The 21,898-nt window shown below is 34.6% G+C and overlaps 1 protein-coding gene across 2 annotated transcripts in view; it reads left to right on the top strand.

The window, feature by feature from the left end:
- PIK3C2A (phosphatidylinositol-4-phosphate 3-kinase catalytic subunit type 2 alpha) overlaps window positions 1-21,898 on the top strand; it is a 104,862-nt gene that overhangs the window by 67,292 nt on the left and 15,672 nt on the right. For both annotated transcript variants that reach the window (XM_065943880.1, XM_065943881.1), the window contains exons 10-22: window positions 676-724; window positions 805-1,015; window positions 3,450-3,572; window positions 4,643-4,810; window positions 10,800-10,911; window positions 11,285-11,430; window positions 13,655-13,843; window positions 14,310-14,403; window positions 14,903-14,997; window positions 15,354-15,534; window positions 18,578-18,682; window positions 19,608-19,700; window positions 21,090-21,219. In XM_065943880.1, coding sequence (XP_065799952.1) covers window positions 676-724; window positions 805-1,015; window positions 3,450-3,572; window positions 4,643-4,810; window positions 10,800-10,911; window positions 11,285-11,430; window positions 13,655-13,843; window positions 14,310-14,403; window positions 14,903-14,997; window positions 15,354-15,534; window positions 18,578-18,682; window positions 19,608-19,700; window positions 21,090-21,219 — 1,696 coding nt within the window. The remainder of the gene's footprint in view (window positions 1-675; window positions 725-804; window positions 1,016-3,449; window positions 3,573-4,642; window positions 4,811-10,799; window positions 10,912-11,284; window positions 11,431-13,654; window positions 13,844-14,309; window positions 14,404-14,902; window positions 14,998-15,353; window positions 15,535-18,577; window positions 18,683-19,607; window positions 19,701-21,089; window positions 21,220-21,898) is intronic.

Below are 21,898 nucleotides of genomic sequence, written 5' to 3'. Positions count from 1 at the left end.
AAATAGCTCAATCCATTTATTGTCTCAAAGACCCTATCCATATTGTATACAGAAGTTTGAGTCGCTCATGTTTTGTTAGTTTGTTCTTATTATGTGCTTGTTTTTTAGAAATTAAAAAACATCTGAAATCATTTGGAGGCGATAAAATGCCATGGTCCTAATGCTTTCTGAGGCTTCTATTCATTATATTCATTTGCTTGGTAAAGGAGCAGAGAGTAGGAGACAAACTCACTTCAAATAATTATAAGAGCTTTTTTGCGACACTTAATGGTAACAAGTAAATTTCTAGTTTCTTTAAGGTTATAGTTATGCTAATTGTAGAGCAAGTAATGGAAAATAAAATACTGTATTAATATATTTACCACATCTGAGTTTCAAATATTAATTACCAAAAAAATGGTTTGATGAGGCAGATTTTGCTGAGTTTATTTTGCAGTACTTTTCAATTATTGCATGATTTTCTTGATATTGAAAATGTCTTTTTATTTGGTTTGGGACATTCACTTTCTTTTTGCATTCTTTTTTATTGTTTTATTAATTCTTCAGACACTTGGGAAGTTTCTCCTGTGAAGGATTTCTTTGATATGGAGTTTAATAAGTGTATTGAAATTAAAAGTAAACATTTTATATCCCATCATGGATGATTTTCTGACTAATTTGTATGTGTGTAAGCAGGTGACTTCACTGTCTGGAGGAGGAGACACTAACAGGAGTTCAAGTAGGGGTATGTATTTAAGTTCCTTAAATTTTAGGAGTAATTGTTGCTTTTACAGAGAATTATATTAATAATTTCTTTAAATCTAGGCTCACTGAATCCTGAAAATCCTGTTCAAGTAAGCATGGACCAGTTAACTGCAGCAATTTATGATCTTCTCAGACTCCATGCAAATTCTGGTAGAGGTTCTGTAGATTGTGCCCAAAGTAAAAGGAACATTAAGGAAGCATGGACTACAACAGAACAGCTCCAATTTACAATTTTTGCTGCACATGGTATTTCAAGTAACTGGGTATCAAAGTAAGTAGCTATTTAGAAGAAGATATGCACAACTTTACCTGAAGGCTAATATAATCTTGTAAAACATCAACATCCGCTGTTACCTTGGTCTTTAAATGGATACTTGATCCACCAAATACCTTTGTGTTTTTCCTAAGAATTACAGAGATGTTTGATGCTGTTAGTAAATATTAATATCACTCCCACTACATGCAGAAAAAGCAGGAAAATATGTTTAAACTAGCAAGGGCAAATGTTAATAAATTAATTAATTTATGACTGCTATTTCTGGCTTGCCTTTAGAACCAGGGTAGTGGGACTAGACTTTTTTAGCACATTTATTTTTCCTCTTTAGTAGTTTTTACAGTTTACTCTTGTTAGATTTTGACGTCTACAAGGGCATATTTCTTTTGTTGAATTTTTAATATGGGTTTTTCTTTTTTGATTTTTTTTTTTGTCAATACCAAAAAGTTTGCCACCTTCAGCTTATCTGGAAATGACTAGTATAAACTGAAAAGTCCAAATTGAATATATTTAATGAAACAGTTTTTATAATAGTTTAATACTATAAAATAAAGCCAAGTTGTTGCTATTGTTCAGTTGCTAAGTCATGTCTGACTCTCTTCGACCGCATGGACTGCAGCATGTTAGGCTTCCTTATCCTTCAGTATCTCCTGGAGTTTTCTCAGATTCATGTCCATTGAGTCAATGACACTATCTAACCACCTCATCCTCTGCTCCCCTCTCCTCCTTTCGCCTTCAATCTTTCCCAGCATCAGGGCTTTTTTTTTCCAGTGAGTTAGTTCTTTGCATCAGGTGGCCAAAGTATTGGAGCTTCCACTTCAACATCAGTCCTTCCAATGAATGTTCAAGGTTAATTTCCTTTAGGATTGACTGGTTTGATCTCCTTGCTGTCCAGGGGACCCTCAAGAGTCTTCTCCAGCAACACAATTCAAAGGCATCAATTCTTCAGCACTCAGCCTTTATGGTCCAATTCTCACATCCATACATGACTACTGCTGCTACTACTACCAGCCTGGTTATGAGATATCAAATGTAAATTCTGCTTTAGAGCATAAACTGAACATTAGATTCTATATAATATAATGACTTGAAAGTGGTATATTAATTCATTCAATAAATATTTACTGAACACCAGCTGTGGGCAGTGTTCTTAGTACTATGGACTCAGCAGTTAAAAAGGTAGCAAAAAATCTTTGCCCTCTTGGAACTTGCACTTTGATGGGTACTATTGCTGTCTTAAGATATTTCATTCTTTTAAATAGTTACAGGGATAATATTATCCACATTCTTCATACAAAAACATGTATACACACAAATTTAGGGACTCTAATGAGAACAAACACTCAGCAGAAGACAATCCAGTGATAATTAAAATGAATTTTTTTCCCTCCTGTGCGGTACAGCTTTTGGGATCTCAGTTTCCAGACCAGGGATTGAACCCGGGCAGTTGTAATGAAAGCCCAGATTTGAAACTGCTAGGCCACCAGGGAACTCCCAATACAATGCTGATTTTAAAAGAGGTTGAAAAAAGCAATCAAATAGCTACGTGAACCAGTGAGATTAGATTTTAAATATATTTTGAATGATAGACAGATTGTATGAACAAAATGTTTAATGGGTAAGCCTAGCAGTAAGTTAGAATACAAGTAGAATACAGTTTTATTGAACCCGAAACTCCCTACAAGATTGCCTGACTGTATATCACCCAGCTCTGTAATTGTGGCAGTTAGGGACTAAATCATTGCTTTCCTGTGAAAGATTACAGTAGTATCTGTCCCCATGGACGCTGCTGCTAAGTTGCGTCAGTTGTGTCCGACTCTGCGACCCCATAGATGGCAGCCCACCAGGCTCCTCTGTCCTTGGGATTCTCTAAACAAGAATACTGGAGTGAGTTGCCATTTCCTTCTCCCCATGGATGGAACCCTCCATAGATCAGGAAGATCAGCTCAATGCAGCTCAGGCCCATGCACCATTAAATATGGTAAACTGACTTTACTTCAGTGGCTCACCAAAGGAAAATGGCACCTAGGGAACATAAATGTTTATACTGTTACTTACTAGAATTAATATACCTAGAAATGAAGAATTATTCAGTGTCATTTAACTAAAATTTAATGCTGGTAACTAACTGTATGCCAAATTGAGATAAATTCTCCAGTTGGTATCAATATAGCTCCTTTAGACTTGACAACTAGGAATGTATATTCTCTTCTGTATTCCCGCTGCTCTGCCTCTATTTTTGTAGGATTTGCAAAAGTTAAATTTTAGATGTTTTTCCAAAAATTCACTGATATAATAACCAAATTATTTCAGATAATAGTCACTTAGGGAAGAATGGCTAATGATATATATATGTGTACATATATATATTTGGCTAGTTAACTCATTTGTGTTATCAAATAAAAGTTAAATTAAACTCTTATTTTCTCAGTTATGAAAAATACTACTTGGTATGTTCCCTGACTTACAACGGAAAGGATCTTTTTAAACCTATTCAATCAAAGAAGGTTGGCACTTATAAGAATTTCTTCTATCTTATTAAATGGGATGAACTGTAAGTGAGATTTTTGGCTTTTTATTCTTTCAGTATGTCCTATTCTTTACCTTTTTCCATGTATGCTTCAAGCTTTCATTTTTAATTACAATTTCCGTTAAAATTAATTAAATTCTTACTGATACCTTTGAGATTCTTCTAGATACAGTTTTATAGCATGGACTGAAGGTCTCATTTAAAATATGAAATACTCTTGAATCTTCATATTGTTAAATTACAGAACTATGCCATCAATTCTTCCTAGCCTTTGTCAAGTTAAAGTCATGTGTAATTCTGGTATTTTATAATATTGCTTTAGTTTAGTATTTATTCTGTAACAATGTATTTAGGAAGCCTAGTTCTTGGTTAACAGATTTTAAAAATTATCTTCAATCCATGTACAAGATGATATTTTGAACTGTTAATATTTTTAAAATATTATCTTTAAGGGACTGCTTTCATTATTTAGGTAGATAGGCAATTGCAAAACTTTATTCTGCATTTATTAAATAGTTTCCTATTTTTCTTTTTTTTAAATTACAAAAGTAGCACATGTTTGTGAAAACAGTCAAATAATATAAAAATGCATATAGGGTGAAAAATATCATTTTATTTCCAGCACTTAACCATCTCATGACTCCTCAGAGTGACCACTCTTGACCTCATGTGTCCTTTCAGATCTTATTAAAAAAAAAAAAAGCTCCGGTAACCTTATATGTCTGTCTGTGCATGTATGTGCACACAAACATCTAGAGTCAGAAACATTCATTTTGAACATTCATCTAGCTTTTCCTAAAAGAAATAAAGATGATGATTATCTTGCCTAAAAATTGACATTGCAAGCCTTAAATAAAAGGATTAACAAATTTTTGAAGAGAGAAATGTTATATGTTTTAAATTTTAATGAAATTTATTTAAGATTTTTTAGTATTTGTTAGCCAAGCTTGCTACCTACTTACATAAAGTTTACTCAGATTTAAAGATAATTTGAAGAGTCAAATAAAATACCTAAAATTGTCAGTTTCGTTAAAGGGTTAAACTTCATATTCAGTCTAATTTGTTTTTTCTATTAATACATTTCCCCCCCATAGAATCATTTTTCCCATCCAGATATCACAATTGCCGTTAGAATCACTTCTTCATCTTACTCTTTTTGGAATTTTAAATCAGAGCAGTGGAAGTTCCCCTGATTCTAATAAGCAGAGAAAAGGGCCAGAAGCTTTGGGCAAAGTTTCTTTACCTCTTTTTGACTTTAAACGGTAAGTGTTACTGAGTTGTAATGGTGAGTGACTGTGAACACCCCTGCAGTATCAGTATTGGCTAGAGAATGGAATGGGGAAAATTGACATTCGTGATGAGAATAATGAGTTGTCACATTTCCCCCAATATGATTAAAAGAGGTCATTTCAGAGATACAGAGAAAACCAAAGTTGTTCTGATGTCATTTGAACATATCTATATGGGTTTTCAAAGATTGTTTGCTGCTCACTGTTCCAGAAGAAAAGCAGCAGCCAATTCATTCTTTATTTTTTTTTTCAATTCATTCTTTAATTGCCATTTATGAAAAGCATTATATTATTGACATAATATTCATGGTCTTAGGCGTTCCTTTGATTAAAACCAACAAAACTCCATTTTCCATCTTCTCATCCTTTGCCCATCCTCCTCCTGTTTGAGTGTACAGCTGCATATTATTCCCTTCTCTTTACCTGACTGATTTCCCCTTACTGTTATGGGCCCTGGGCCTTTAATCTTCAGAAGTCCCACATGTATGCAAAACTTGCTGATCCTTATAGTAAAAGAAATTCCTTTTGAGCTTTGTGTCTACTAATAGCCTTTGGGATAGTATAATCTACCTGGCTTTTCAGCTGACTGTATTGATTTATGTTTTAAATAATAATATGTTTCTTGAGACCATGAAGCATCTTCTTAAATGAAAAGAAAAATCATTGACTAAGTTTGGGATGCTTGATATAGAACATGATAACATTTTGGAGAGTAACAATGGACATTATCACATTGGAGTATCTAAGTTCTGCAATCAAGTTACTGTGTTTAATAATAATATTACTGTAATAACAAAAACATAGCATTTACTCTATGCAAGCTATTAGTCCGAATGCTGTATACATAACCTTATATACCTCAGAACAACCCTATGAAGGTAGGTATTATTATCCCTTTTCACAGAGGGGGAAATCAAAGTGGTTTGCCCTTGGACTCTTAATTAATAAGTGGTAGAATTGAGTTTGAATCTAGGGAATCTGGCCTCAGGGTCTGCATTCTCAACATTAACCTATATTGCCATTCTCAGATTTATTTGATACCATGATACATTTTTTATTTAAAGTGCACCTTTGAAACCATTTTGGGAAATGATTTAATAATTGATCTATTTAACTTACAAGAGCTGCTGGAAGATCCTCTGGAGAAGGGATAGGCTACCCACTCCAGTTTTCTTCTGATTCCCTTGTCACTCAGTTGGTAAAGAGTCTGCCTGTAGTGGGGGAGGGAGACCTGGGTTCGATCCCTGGATTGGGAAGATCCTCTGGAGAAGGGAAAGGCTACCCACTCCAGTATTCTGGCCTGGAGAATGGACTGTATAGTCCATGGGGTCACAAAGAGTCGGACATGACTGAGTGACTTTCACTTTAACCCACAATAAAATGATTAAAAAATAAAAAATAAGAATGAAAAAATTCTGCTAATCTAGTTTTGCTTCTCTTTTCCTCTTAAGTGACATAGTTTGATTTTTCAGTAATCATTTTTAAAATCATGTGGTGTTTGAAACACTGACTTCATAAATTTTGTTTTTGAAATATTCTTTTCCCATATACTTAAATATAGCATTTTTCATATATATATTTTTCTTTTGTCTCTTCCCCTATATTTGAGAAGGCCATATAAGATTTTTTAATTATATACCTTTCGTTGGGCTCCAATTTTATTTGACACCTGACATAATTCTGAACTGACAAACACTAGAGAAGAGCAGTTAAAGAGATTGCTATTAATGATACATGTTTAGAATTCCTTGCTAAATATAGTCCGTAACTACTCTAAAACATAATATTGGCCACATAAAGGAGGGGATTGTGTTCTCAATTGTCTTTGATAAACTAGTGTCAGGTAATAGTTTTTAAATGTAACTGTGTCTGTCAATTTTTATAAGTGAGTCAGTTTTGAAAAACTTCGTGCTCTTGAAAGCAACAAGAATCTGCTTCATTCAAGGAGTACTGTCACTTTTTGCCATTTTATTTGCTTATTAATAAGTGTTTTTATTGAATTAACCACCTTCTTTCAAGATTCCAAAGAGTAAAGGGAAGGGCAATTGACTTTTGTTAGACAATTAAATAGTTTGCATGTATCCAGTGCTCAGCTGTTGAAAAGAATGAACTGATGCCCTTAAGCTTGAGAGTTTGCCAAGCAGTGTAGTTAATCTAGATAATGTTAGGATTTAACATTAAAAAAATGCTCAGAAATTAAGAGGGAAGATGACTTTATATATAAATATTTATATATAAATACATAGAGAGAAACTGTGTTATGATTTAGTTGTGCTAGTGTGCTGTAGTATAATGATCAGAAATCCTGGTCTTGAAATTCTTTTAAAATTAATTATGTTTAAGCTACAACCTGCATACAGCCCAATGAAGTTATTATCATAAGAGCCAAATGATTTACAGGCATTTCAATCTCAGCAACAAATGAGTTCTTAACTCATTTTTAAATAAATGGAATCAAGCGTTTAACCTGCTGTTCCTTTATAGTTGAATCTCAGGATTACCAAATAATTGATGTGAGAAAGTTCTTTGTAGAAAAATTTCAGCTAATAGATGCAGAAAGAATGACAGAATATCAGAATTTTACAACTTCTGTTGTTATTCAGTCGCTCAGTTGTGTTCAACTCTCTGTGACCCTATGGACTACAGCATGCCAGGCTTCCCTGTCCTTCACCGTCTCCTGGAGCTTGCTCAAACTCATGTCCATTGAGTCGGTGATGCCATCTAACCATCTCATACTCTGTCGTCTCCTTCTCCTCCTGCTTTCAGTCTTTGTCAGCATCAGGGTCTTCTCTAATGAGTTGGCTCTTTGCATCAGGTGGTCCAGAAGTATTGGAGCTTCAGCTTCAGAATTGGTCCTTCCAGTTAATATTCAGGGTTAATTTCCTTGCAGTCCAAGGGACTCTCAAGAGTCTTCTCCAGCACCACAGTTCGAAGGCATCAATTCTTCGGTGCCAGCCTTTATGGCCCAGCTCTCAATCCATACATGACTACTGGAAAAACCATAGCTTTGACTAGATGGACTTCTGCCGGCAAAGTAATATCTCTGCTTTTTAGTACACTGTTTAGGTTTGTTATAGGTTTTCTTCCAAGGAGCAAGTGTCTTTTAGTTTCATGGCTGCAGTCACCATCTGCAGTGATTCTGGAGCCCAAGAAAATAGTCTGTCACTGTTTGCATTGTTTCCCCATCTTCTTGCCATGAAGTAATGGGAGTGGATGCCATGATCTTAGTTTTTGAATGTTGAGTTTTAAGCCGGCTTTTCACTCTCCTCTTTCACCTTCATCAAGAGGCTCTTCAGTTCCTCTTTGCTTTCTGCCATAAGGGTGGTATCATCTGCATATCTGTGGTTGCAATCCCTACTGAAATAATAGATTTAGGCCAGGAAATCTCAGTCTTGGCACTGTTGACATTTTGAGCCAGGTGATTCATTGCTGTGGAAGACTGTCCTGTACATTGTAGGATGTTTGGCATCACCTTTGGCTTCTGCCCACTAAATGCCAGTGGTATTCCCTAGTTGCCAATCAGAAAGTCTGCAGACATTGCCAGATACCCAGTGGAGTCAAAGGCATTCTTGGTTGACATGGATTTAAGTAATGATTTATTAATGCCTGTTTAGAAACCGTTGTGATTAACTTTTCTGGAACTTTATAATAAATGGTTTAGACTGATAGCACTTGAACAAATTAATTATCTTAATTAGAAGGAGAGATACACCAAACAATGCGTGCTTTATTTGATGCATCAGGAACTAGTAGTATACAATTCCTGCTGTAAAACATGACGTATTCTTTAAGAAGTGAAGTGAAGTCACTCAGTCGTGTCCGACTCTTTGCGACACCATGAACTGTAGCCCACCAGGCTCCTCTGTCCATGGGATTCTCCAGGCAAGAATACTGGAGTGGGTTGCCATTTCCTTCTCCAGGGGATTTCCCAACCCAGGGATCGAACCCAGGTCTCCTGCGTTGAAGGCAGACGCTTTAACCTCTGAGCCACCAGGGAAGCCCAAGACGTATTCTTGCCACATCACTAAACTTGAATCAGCTCAGTCCTTTAGATCTAAATATTACAGAAAACATAGGAGATAAAGGGACATGCTAAAATGATACCAGAGGAATGCAGTCAGTAAAATCCAGGATACAGAGAAGTTTTCACAACAAAAGACTTGGATTATTCAACAAGTAACAGGGGATAAAAAAGAATAATGTATAGGTTAAAACAAGAGTTGGTAAACTTTCTGTAAAGAGAACTAGACAGAAGTAGTTGAGACTTTGTAGGTCATGTAGTCTCTGTCGCAACGACAAAAGCAGTGATAGGCAACATGTAAATGAATGAATGTGGCTTTGTTTTAATGAAAGTTTTCTTACAAAAGCAGGTGACAGTCCAGTTTGACCTTTGACTTAAAAGATACTTAAAAATACATATCACCCAACACACATATTAGACCTGCTTGCATCCTAATTCAAACCAGCTATTAAAAAAAATTTTTAGAGCCAGAGAAATCTGAATGCTGATTGTATAGCCAATACCTTTGTTAAATGTATTGTTAGTAATTTGGCTGTAGTGGGTCTTCATTGCCGTGCACAGGGTATCTCTAGTTGTGGTGAGCAGGAGCTACTCTTGGGGTGCACGGGCTTCTCATAGCAGTGGCTTCTGTTGCAAAGCACAGGCTCCAGATGCCTCACAGCATGTATAATCTTCCCAGAATAGGGATTGAACCCCTGTCCTGCCTGCATGGGCAGGTGGATTCTTAACCATTAGACCACCAGGGAAGTCCCTAGCTAATAACTTAGAAGTAGTTATTTTTAATTATTTTGTTGTAATTATGTTTAAATAACAGTATTTATCATTTAGAGACTCATAAAAGTATATACAAATAAAATGATATGATCAGAATTTGCCGTCAGATAATCTAGCTGAGGGTGAGGGCGGCTCTAGAATAGATAGAATATAACGTGTGAAGATCTTTTTTTTTGGCCACCCCACATAGTTTGCAGGGTCTTGCTTCCCACGCCAGGGCTCGAACCTGGATCCCCTGCAGGGGAAGCACAGTCTACTAACTGCCAGGGAATTCCTGTGCCAAAAATTTAAAAACCGTTAACCTGCTAGAGAAAACATAAACTAGGGTCTAGTTTTGGAAAGGATATTTATTATTTGAATAAAATGAACAAAGTTTGATGAAGTTTATAGTTTCCTACTTTTATATATCATGTTATTTTTCAGAAATTTCATCTGTGTAAAGATATATCAGTGTTTTTATTGGTAAATGTTTCTAATTTCAGTAGATTATAAATTGGTAGTTTAGGGCAAGGGTCAGCGTACTCCAGCTCACTGCCTGTTTTTTGTTTTGTTAGAACACAGCACACAGTTTTAAAATGTATTATTCATGGCTTCTTTTGGCCCTGTAATAGCAGAGTTGAGTCTGTCAGATTGTATATAGCCCAGAAGACCCCAAATATTTGCTGTCTGGCCCTTTATAGAAAAAGGTTGCTGACTCCTGGTCACAAACAGGTTAAACTTCTCATCTCAAACAATCAGTACTTTGACACAAAGTAGATACTGGTTTCTTTGACATGTGTTTTTATTCTTATGGTAGAATTCAAGGAGCAGTTATGAAATCCAAACCACCACCTTGAGATATGTTTCTCTGTAGATGATGTTCAAACACTGTCTTATTTATAGAAGTTGTTTTGGGGACAGGTGACTCTGAGACTTTACCCATCTTTTCTTCTGTCCTGAGCCCCATTTCATCTTCCCTTCTTTTGTTCTAACTTCCATACTTCAGTACATTTACCGAAAGTGAAAATACACAATAGAGAGTGATTCCTTCTAATATGTTCTTTCTATATATAGGATGCTTAATAAATATTTGATTATTAACATTTCAAATTCATTACCATGTGTTGTGAGTTTTTAATTAATTTTTAAAATGAAAACCACAGTATTCTTCTGTTTACGTTCATGAAGGTTTTTAACATGTGGAACTAAGCTTCTGTATCTTTGGACTTCATCACATACAAATCTTATTCCTGGAACAGTCCCAAAAAAAGGATATGTGATGGAAAGAATAGTGTTACAGGTAATGATACTTCCTGACACATGGAGAGGTTTAAGTTTGAATTTCTTTATAAAGAATATATGTATACCATGGTCTCAGTTCTTACTAAAGAAGCCTAATTGATCTTGTTTAGATCTTAGGATCTGTATTTAAATGTTAATAAGCCATTTCCTATTTCTGAGAAATAGTGAAAGATGCACTTATACCAATCCCACGAATATATGTGCTATTGAGAAGTACTAATAACGGTAATCACTCTTAATAAAAGGACAGAAGCATTAATTTAATATTTGATATTTTCACCCTTAAGGCTTAGACAAATCAAAAATAAGTAAATGTAGCAAACATGTGGACTTTTCAGCTGTAATTTGATCAATTTCTATTAATTTTTAAGGTTGATTTTCCTTCTCCTACATTTGATATCATTTATACCGCTCCTCAAGTGGACAGAAGCGTTATACAACAACACAACTTAGAAACATTGGAGAATGATGTGAAAGGGAGACTTCTTGATATTCTTCACAGAGACTCATCACTTGGGTATGCCCCTTTAATTCTCTTGCCTGATTATCTCTTACAATGTAAAGTTCAAGTTAATGGTTTATTAAGTGTCCTGATTTAGTTCATGATTTAGCAATGTTCGTGATATGGAAAGTTTTCTCTTTCTGTTTTTAGTTGTATAAAAAGACTGTATTACTGCATAAAATTTAGAAATTTGTGTAAGTCAAACTTTCTACATAATCAAATGCAAATAACAGACTGGGGACTATAGTCTATTTCCTTAATATATGAAGAACTTTTTTATGTAAGTAGAAAAACTGACAACACAGTGATAGACAAAGAATATGAATAGGTTTTTCTTTGGAAAAGAAATACAACCCTTTTAAACATCTGAAAAAAATGTTCAGCCTCTCAGTAATCAAAGAGTCTTAAATTAATACAAGATACCATTTCACACATCAGACTGTTGAAAATTAAAATGTCTCATTATATGAAGTATTGATAGAATACAGGAAAATAGGAATTACACTGTGGGCAGAACTCTAAAAGCTTTGGGAGAGCAATTTGGCAAAGTCTATTAAGGTCACAGTGTCCATAATCTGTGACCTAACAATTCCACTTCCAGTAATAGCGTTATTTTAAAGAAAACCCTTTTATATTTGCTTGTGGAGACAAGAATATTCCTTGCAGTATTTATTTGGGTTGTTGTAAAATGGATATACATGTTCATTAATGGGTTAAATTGTGGAACATTTATCTAACATCACTATGTAACTATTAAGAATGAAGTTATGGCTATTATTAATATATAAGATATTAAATGAAGAAAGCAAGTACGATAGTATGTATAGTGTGTTCAGATCACTTCAGTCACTCAGTTGTGTCCAACTCTTTGCGACCCCATGGACTGCAGCATGCCAGGCCTCCCTGTCTATCACCAACTCCTGGAGTTTACCCAAGCTCATGTCCATTGAGTCAATGATGCCATCCAACCATCTCATTCTCTGTCATCCCCTTCTCCTCCTGCCTTCAATCTTTCCCAGCATCAGGGTCTTTTTCAGTGAGTCAGTTCTTTGTATCAGGTGGCCAAAGTATTGGAGTTTCAGCTTCAACATCAGTCCTTCCAATGAACACTCAGGACTGATCTCCTTTAGGATGGACTGGTTGGATCTCCTTGCAGTCCAAGGTACTCTCAAGAGTCTATTCCAACACCACAGTTCAAAAGCATCAATTCTTTGGCACTTAGCTTTCTTTGTAGTCCAACTCTCACATCCATACACGACTATTGGAAAAACCACAGCTTTGACTAGACTGACCTTTCTGAAAAAGTAATGTCTCTGCTTTTTAATATGCTATCTAGGTTGGTCATAACTTCCTTCCAAGGAGTAAGTGTCTTTTAATTTCATGTTACCATTAACATAAAGGAAAGAGAATTTGATATATACACCTTTGTATATGCTTCTATAAAAATAGACTAACTCTGGAAGAATATACTAGGTGAGGCAGTTGCCACTGGGAGAGGAATTGGAAGGAGAGAAACCTAATTGTGTGCCTTTTTGCAGTATTTGATTTTTTTCTTCATATTCCACATGAATACATTTCAATTCAGTTCATGGATTATAAACACAAAGGTAGATAGATGGGTAGAGAAATAGTGAAATATTTCATTCACATAAGCATTCGTCATTAAGAGTGAATTCGAATCTCCAGAACAAGTTTTTATTTTTAATATTCCTCAAATGAGCTCTATGCTGCTGCTGCTGCTGCTAAGTCGCTTCAATCATGTCTGACTCTGTGCGACCCCATAGACGGCAGCCCACCAGGCTCCTCTGTCCCTGGGATTCTCCAGACTCTATGTTCATTGTCTAAAATTTTGTAGTAGTATTTGATTTTGACAGGACTTTTGATTTTACTTGTATAAAATGATGAAATCCTTGCTGTCTCTTAGAGTAGGTTCTCCTTATTTAACTCTAATTTCTAGTGCCTGGCATCTGGTTAGAGCTCAATAAATTTTATTATCCAAATTATCCTTCAGTTTCTTAACTAAGACTCTTCTCTCAAAACAGAATGATTTCTTTCTGTGCCCCAAATTAGTGGTGTTTGATATGCATTGCGTTTTTCTATCCCAAATTAGTATTAATGATTCTACCAAGAAGTGGCTATCCTAAAAGGAAAGAATTTCTCCTTTGTATTTTTAATCATTGAGATTATAACCGTCATTATGGTATCACTGAGAAGTAATTTAATTGTATTATGTATTTAGACTCTCTAAAGAAGATAAAACCTTTTTGTGGGAGAAACGTTATTATTGCCTCAAACACCCGAATTGTCTTCCTAAAGTACTTGCAAGTGCCCCAAACTGGAAATGGGTTAATCTTGCCAAAACTTATTCATTGCTTCAGCAGTGGCCTCCATTGCATCCACTGACTGCCTTGGAGCTTCTCGATTTGAAGTAAGTTAACTGTGATTGAATTTATTTGTTCTGTTTTATTGTTGTCAATTTTTCTGGGGAGATATTATTTACAGGATTAGTTCCCTTTGTTTTAATGTGAAAGCAGTGTAATGTAAGTGTGTAAATGCATATTTCTATAAACACATCTTTTGTGTTGAGGTTATTAAAAAGGGATGTCATATCACTGAAAACTAATCTAGAGAGGTTGTAAATTTTGAATAATTTGTTTTATTTTTATGATACAGGTCAGGATTTATTTTCATGATCTTAAAGATTTCTAAATAGTCGCAAAATTGGATGTGTGTATAGGACAATATGATTTTTTCCTAAGAAAAAAGATGAGATACATTGCTTTTCAATAGCTATCTGAGCATTCTTTGTCAGGAATAAATTGAGATTGTGTCTTCAGAAAAAACAGGTTCTTTAGAAATCACTGTCAAATCTTAATTTTGGGGTATGCTTCTAGATTTGCTGATCAGGAAGTGAGGTCCCTAGCTGTGACCTGGATTGAGGCTATTAGTGATGATGAGCTAACAGATCTTCTTCCACAGTTTGTGCAGGTGAGTTTTTTACTAGGTTATCTACCCTTCTTATGCTCAATCCAGTTTTTATGAGTGGGGAAGGATCTTGTTAAGGGATCTCCTTTCTGTTTTGATTAAAAGTATTGAATACTTTTGTTCAGTGGGAATGTTAAAGTGCATTGCGTTTGAATTTAGTGTGAAATTTTTTCTACTATTGTCAGCTGCTTTGCTTGAATACTATATATATATGTACCTAGAATTTTAATTATCAGAATAAACCAGACTTGAGGTTTTCTTTCTTTTTTTTTTAAATTGGCCACTTAAACATAGCTAATGAATGTTATTCCCAAGTCTGTGTACTTTTCTGCTTGATTCCATTAATTTCACCTAAATTAATTAATCTGTTTCATTTTTATCAGTATCATCTTTTCTCAACAAGAGTAACCCTTGATTTATATAGTTTATATTTTGATAATTTTATCCTAACAATGTAGTGTGGGTTTGACAACTGCTGATTCTTATTTTTCTTTGCATGTAGGCTTTGAAATATGAAATTTACTTGAATAATTCATTAGTGCACTTCCTCCTGTCCAGAGCCTTGGGAAATATACAGATAGCACACCATTTATATTGGTACGGTTTAAATTTTCTTAAGTACTTTATTTCTGTTCCTATTATTTGTACAAATGACACTCAGAGTTTAAACAGTATGCTCAGACTATTTGCTATTGGTACCAGATGTTTTACTGAAGTGACTATTGTAAAGAAGCTGAGTTTTTATATCTTTAGAAATAAAACCAGAAGTAACAAACCCCTCTATTGCAGAATTACTCGGCATGTTAGAGCTCTGTAATATTGAAAGAGTTTTTCTTGCTTGTATAGCTTAAAATTAATTCCTAGATACCACAAATTAAACTTTTTAAATTGAGTTTTGAGAGACATTAATCTAGTTCTTAGAAGTGACTGACATAAATGTTTTGCTGTATTAGGCTCCTCAAGGATGCTCTGCATGATGCACAGTTTGGTGCCCGATATGAACATGTTTTAGGTGCGCTCCTCTCAGTAGGAGGAAAAGGACTCAGAGAAGAACTTTTGAAGCAGACAAAGCTTGTACAGCTTTTAGGAGGAGTAGCAGAAAAAGTAAGACAGGCTAGTGGATCAGCCAGACAGGTATGTACCTACAGAGGGAACATAAATGTTTTGATGTTAAAGAATCTTTGCAGTGCTGACAAGTTAAGCTTTTATTCTTTTTCAGTAGACATCCGATAGAACTCACCTATGCTGTCTTAAGCAGACTGAATTCAAAGGTTGCTTAAAATCTATTGGAAAAGATTTTATATCCTAACTCATTTCCCTTTCATTTCCATACTTATTAATTTCTTTCTGATCAAAATTGTTCTCTTGAGTTTCTTTCTCATTGTTTTGCTTTTTAACTTTTTTGTGATTATAAAAGTAATAAAAGTATGAATTGATGCTACTGTTTAAGAAGTTCAAATGAATAAGCTTATAAGCTTACAGAGTAAAAAATTAGGACGTTTCCAGTTTCGGTTTTTCCCTGTGGGTATCTTCTTCATGTTTTATGTCCTGCTTGGTCATTTTATATGGCTTTTCACATATATACACTTAAGTATATTTACAAATTTTTGGAGTTAAAAAATTATAATTATAGAAACATATATACATAAATATATATTTTTTAAGCTAAAATTCACTATTTTAACCAAAGTGTACAGTTCACTGACTATTAGTACATTTACAGTGTATTGCAGTTACCACCACTATCTATTCCAGAATATTTTCATCACAACAGAAAGAAAGCCTGTGTATACCCACTAACCCCTCACTCCTTACTCCCCTGTCCTCCCTGGTCCTGCTAAGAACTGATCTGCTTTCTATCTCTATGGATTTACCTATTCTGGACATTTCATATAAATGTAATATGCAACCTGTGGCCTTTTGTGTCTAATTTCTTAGTCTAATGTTTTAAAGATTCATTTATATTCTAGCATGTGTATTTAATAGTGTTCCATTGTGTAAATAATAGCACATTTTCTTTATCCATCCATCTACTGATGGACATCAAGCTTGTTTCTATTATGTGACTATTACTGAATGGTGCTGCTGTGAATATCTGTGTGTAAGTTTTTTGTTTGAACATCTGTTTTCACTTTGCCTAGGAGTAGAATTACTGTATCGTATAGTAATTCTATGTTTTTTGAGGAACCACTGAACTGTTTCCTAAAGTAGCTTCACCATTTTATAATTCTGGTATAATATTAGTAAGGAATGAAGATTCAGTCGTAAAGAATCCGCCTGCTAATGTAGGCGATTCAGGAGACATATGGGTTCAGTCCCTGCGTCAGGAAAATCCCCTGAGAAGGCAATGGCTGCCTACTTCAGTATTCTCCTCTGGAAAACCCCGTGGACAGAAGAGCCTGGCAGGCTACAGTCCATGGCTTCCCAAAGAGTCGAACATGACTTAGGGACTGAATGACAAAAAAAACAAATGAGGGTTTCATTTTCTCCATATCCTCACCAAAATTTAGTTTTAGTTTTTTTAAACTATAGTCATCCTAGTGGGTGTGAAGTGACATCTCATGGTGGTTTTGATTTGCATTTCCCTAATGTCTAGTGATTTGGAGCTTATTTTCATGTGTTTGTTGGCCATTTGTATATCTTCTTTGAAGAAATTTCTAAGTCCTTTTTAATTGGTTTGTCTTTTTGTTGTTGAATTGTTAGAGTTCTTTATGTATTCTGGACACTATCAGATATACTGTTTGTAAATATTTTCTCCCATTTTGTGTGTTTTTATTTCTTTCATAATGTTCTTTGATGCACAGAAGATTTTAATTTTATGAAGTCTAACTTTTTTTTTCTTTTGTTGCTTGTTCTTTTACTATCCTATCTAAGAATTCATTGTCAAATCCAAGGTCACAATGATGTACACTTCTGTTTTCTAGGAGTTTTATAAGTTCACTTTTAAAAAGTCTTTGATCCATTTTGAGGCTATTTTTGTTGTTTGTTTGCTTTGTTCTATGAGCCGAGAGTCCAACTTCATTCTTTTACATGTGGTTATCCAGATGTTGCTGCACCATTTGCTAAAGGAACTGTTCTTTCCTGTTGAATAAACTCCGCACCCTAGTTGAGAATCAGTTGACCATAGTTGTATGGGTTTATTTCTGGACTCTCAGTTCTGTTCCATTGATCTCTATGTCTGTCTTCACACTATACTTTTTTCATTGCATAGCTTTGTAGCAGGTTTTGAAATCAGAAAGTGTGAGTCCTCCAACTTTTTCTTTTTCAAGGTTGTTTGGCTGTTTGGAAATCCCTTATAATACTGTACGAATTTTAGTATCAGCCTTCCCATCTCTGCAAAAAGAGCAGTTGGAGTTTTGATAAAGATTGTGTTGAATTTGTAGATCAATATTTGGGAAATACCACAATCTTAGTAATAAGTCTTCTAGTTCATGAACATGGGATATCTTTGATCTTTCATTTCTTTTAGCAATGATTTTTTTTTTATTTGTAAATTGCTGCTTTTTTTTTTTGACTTGGAGAATTCATGTCAGTACATTTAACTATACTTTTTGTTTCTTAATGAGAACATAGTATTACAAGGTATGGTAGCATAAATTATGAGCCATTACATCTGTGCAGGTTGTTTATACATTTTTTTTTTCCTGAACAGTTCTGTGATGAACTTGAATGTGTAAGTGTTTGCCCCTTTGCTACTATTCCTTTATAGGATAATCATACAGATGAAATAATTCAGTCAAGAGCTATATACATTTTAGTTATAATAGTTTATATTAAATTGCAATATCAAAAACAAAACCAATGAAGACCCCACTCCCCACCAACAGATTGTGAAAGTATCTATTTCCGACCCTGTTGCCAGCACTGGATGTTATCTTAAATTTTTCATCTGTTAGATAAAAATTGGCATCTCATTATTATTTAATTTCTATTTGTTTATTTGACTGTTAGTATTAACAAATATGTTAAATATGAGCATATGTACTTTCCCCTTATGGTTATAGTCTTTGCTATAATTAACTTTCTTTAGCAACAGCTGTTTTTGACCACATGACAATTGGTCATTTAAAAAATTGGATCAAAAGAAAAAAAAATCGGGTACACATCATGTTTTTGTTATCTGAAAAATAGGTATTCATTTTCATTCTGAACTTAAAATATCAATTTCTTTTCCTAGGTTGTCCTCCAAAGGAGTATGGAACGAGTACAGTCCTTTTTCCTAAGAAGTAAATGCCGTCTTCCTCTCAATCCAAGTCTTGTAGCAAAAGAATTAAATATTAAGGTGACATAAAATACTTTAGTTCATATTACATTTTCAAATATTGTGTAATAAAAAGGCAGGTGGGGCAGGTATGCTTAAGGCAAATGCAGATAAAGTGGGTAAGTTGGTTGTAAGTACTTCTGGTTGTGTTTGTGTAAGATCTGTTTTTGTCTCAGTATATACTTATCTAATTACCTTTCCTGAACAAAAAAGCAGAGTGAAATTATTTATTGAATTGAAATAAATTATTTTTTGCTATGGTGTAATAGTTGCATATGTTATAATTCCAGTGGTAAAACTCCCTAGTCACAGGTAGGCAGTTTTTTTAACCTTCCTTGTGAATGGACATGTGTACTCTTCAGAGGTTTATAACACTTTTTAGAGTCATTAAAAAGTAGTCATAATCATCAAAATTGAGTAATTATATTTTTAATTGGGCTAATAATAATGCAAATAGTGGATTTTTCTCTCACATGAGTTCAGCAAAAGCAACCAGTTAATTTATCCATTAGAGTCTGTTATTTTGAAAGGCGTCTCAGATTTAATTTTTTTTTAAGTTGACATATGGCTACTCTTCATTGGACTGTAACAGTGGGTGACTGGGTTGTATAATTATGTCACTGAAGGTGGGGGTAGCGGGGATTACATTTTCCCTTGGGATTTTGTTCATTGTTTTCTTTAAATTACTCTCACAATCTTAAATTAGTTTTTTAACCAGTTTAATTTTAAATTTGATGTCTGCTAATGAATTTGCTCAGTTTAGTGTCACCCTTTGATTCCATGGCTAATTATTAATTTTACTAGTGCTGTGAACTGAAGTAGAGATCTTACTCCAAATCACACTGATTTAGAGAAAAGATAAGCATATGCAAAATTTTGTGCTTTAAGTTTTTGTTTCAGTGTTATCATTTTAATCATTTTAATGCTTAACATACTGTATTTGTAGTCATGTTCCTTTTTCAGTTCTAATGCTGTGCCCTTGAAAGTCACAATGGTGAATGCTGATCCAATGGGGGAAGAAATTAATGTCATGTTTAAGGTGAGCAGAATAAGGTGACTTTGTTTGTTTGTAATTTAAAAATTCTTTTCTCAAATTCCTTTTTCAGAATTGCAAAAGCAATTTTATTTAGTGTTTAATGGAATTGAATAACTGTGAAAAATTATTATTGCTGTAAACTGTTTCCAAATGGATTTGGAAACAAGTGCAACTCTGGGCTAGAGCTGCTGCATATGGCCATCTTATGCTAGTTAAGTACATCACAGCTCCAGGTAGTGTCTTTCACCCAGACTATAATGTAAATGGTACACCTTAGAGATGTGCAGAGTAAAATTGCAAAACTGTGAACTGGCACTGTTTTTGAAAACATGTAACTTACCTGTGGGAATCTGTTACCAATCAGGGCTTCCAGGTGCACGGTAAAGGGGCAGTAGTAAAGAATCTTCCTGCCAGTGCAGGAGACTTAAGAGTCATGGTTCGATCCCTGGGTCAGGATGATCCCCTAGAGAAGGAGATGGCGACCCACTCAGTATTCTTGCCTGGAAAATTCAATGGACAGAGGAGTCTGGCAGGCTACAGTCCATTGGATCACAAGGAGTCAGACATGACTGAGCATGCACACACATGCATTAACAATCAAAGTTTTCTTTGTTGCAATCACAGCATTATTTTTAGGAAAGAATGTAGAGATTTAGTTAATTCAATGAGTTTGATTAGTCAGCCACCTTTGATATATATAGCAAGTTCCCATATACTCAGATCTGGTTTTAGACTCCATTTTATTTTACTGATGCCTTTGCCTTTTCCTAAAACAGTCTCATCTTTTTGAATACAGTAATTTTGTATGTTGTAATTTTTTTAAGGCAAATCACCTCTTTTTTTTTTCATAATTTTCTTGGCTCATCTCAAAAATGTATTTATCATTATGTGTTTTAAACTTATTTTATACAATTTAAGAAGAAAATGAAAACTTGATATAATTCCAGTTGGAATTCATTTTTGGAGAGCTAGCTTTTTTTTAAAGTAAACTGATCATTGTAGATTCATAGTTCACTTTAAGAAATTACACAGAAATCCTGTACCCTCTACACAATGATATTATCTTGTACAATATTGCAGTTAGGATGTTGACATCATTACAGTCAAGATATGAAATATCTTGATCATCAAAAAGATCCCCCATATTGCCCCTTTAAAAAATTGAATATAATACTCATATTGTAAAACCCAGTCTTTTAAAGTGTACAGATCAGGAAATTGAGACCTAAAGAAGTTAAGTAACTTTCTCTGGGCTGCTGCAGAAGAATAAAAAGGTGGTTCAGTTCATTTTATTCTTTACTCTTTTCTCCCCACTCCTTCCCACCTTTTTATATGTAATCTATTAAGGCTTTTGGAAATGTACAAGTTTGATTTTGTTTCCTTGATTTCAAGGTCGGTGAAGATCTAAGGCAAGATATGTTAGCTTTACAAATGATAAAGATTATGGACAAGATCTGGCTTAAAGAAGGACTAGATCTGAGGATGGTAATTTTCAAATGTCTCTCAACTGGCAGAGATCGAGGTAAATCTGTTAGATGTAGTCTTTTTTTTTTTCCCCTTGGATAATGCTCAGAGTGTACATGCTCTAATGGTCCTGATGCTGGTCTGTGATCTCAACCTTATCACTTTGCTTTCTCAGGTTAGAATGTACAGACTTTATCTTCTCAAAAGGAAATCATGTCAGAGACTTCCCCCATGGCCCAGTGGTTAAGACTGCCTTTCTTCTACAGGGGGCACAGGTTCGATTCCCGGTCAGAATAGTTCCTCAAAAAAGGGGCAATCAAGTCAAATTAAGAATTCTTGGGGGGGAACGTAAAAAAAAAAAAGAATTCTTGCTGATATTCTGTAATAACTCAATGAGTAGCTCAATTGCTTGCAAGACAGTACGTCTTATAAAATGGAAGTCACTTTGTCAAGAGAGATTCCTCAACAAGAGCCTGTCATTTGCTTGGATTAGTTTTTCTGTCACCATACTTATTTCATATAGTTGAACTCTTCTCTCATGGAGTTCTGTGTAATTTTGTAGGCAATCAACTTCCTTCTTTTTACGTTGTTTCTAACTGATGGTTGAGTGCTTACTTTGTGCCTTACCTTGTGCTAGAGCTTTTCATTTGTGTTATCTTTCTGTGTCCTTACTTTTCAAATGAAGAAACCACATTCGCATGGTTAAAAACTATGCAGTTTTCAACAAGCACCTTAGC

Source organism: Muntiacus reevesi, chromosome 9 (assembly GCF_963930625.1).
Source record: "Muntiacus reevesi chromosome 9, mMunRee1.1, whole genome shotgun sequence".
Taxonomy (NCBI): domain Eukaryota; kingdom Metazoa; phylum Chordata; class Mammalia; order Artiodactyla; family Cervidae; genus Muntiacus; species Muntiacus reevesi.
Note: the sequence above shows the minus strand (reverse complement) of the source record. Positions and strands in the feature narration are given on the sequence as shown.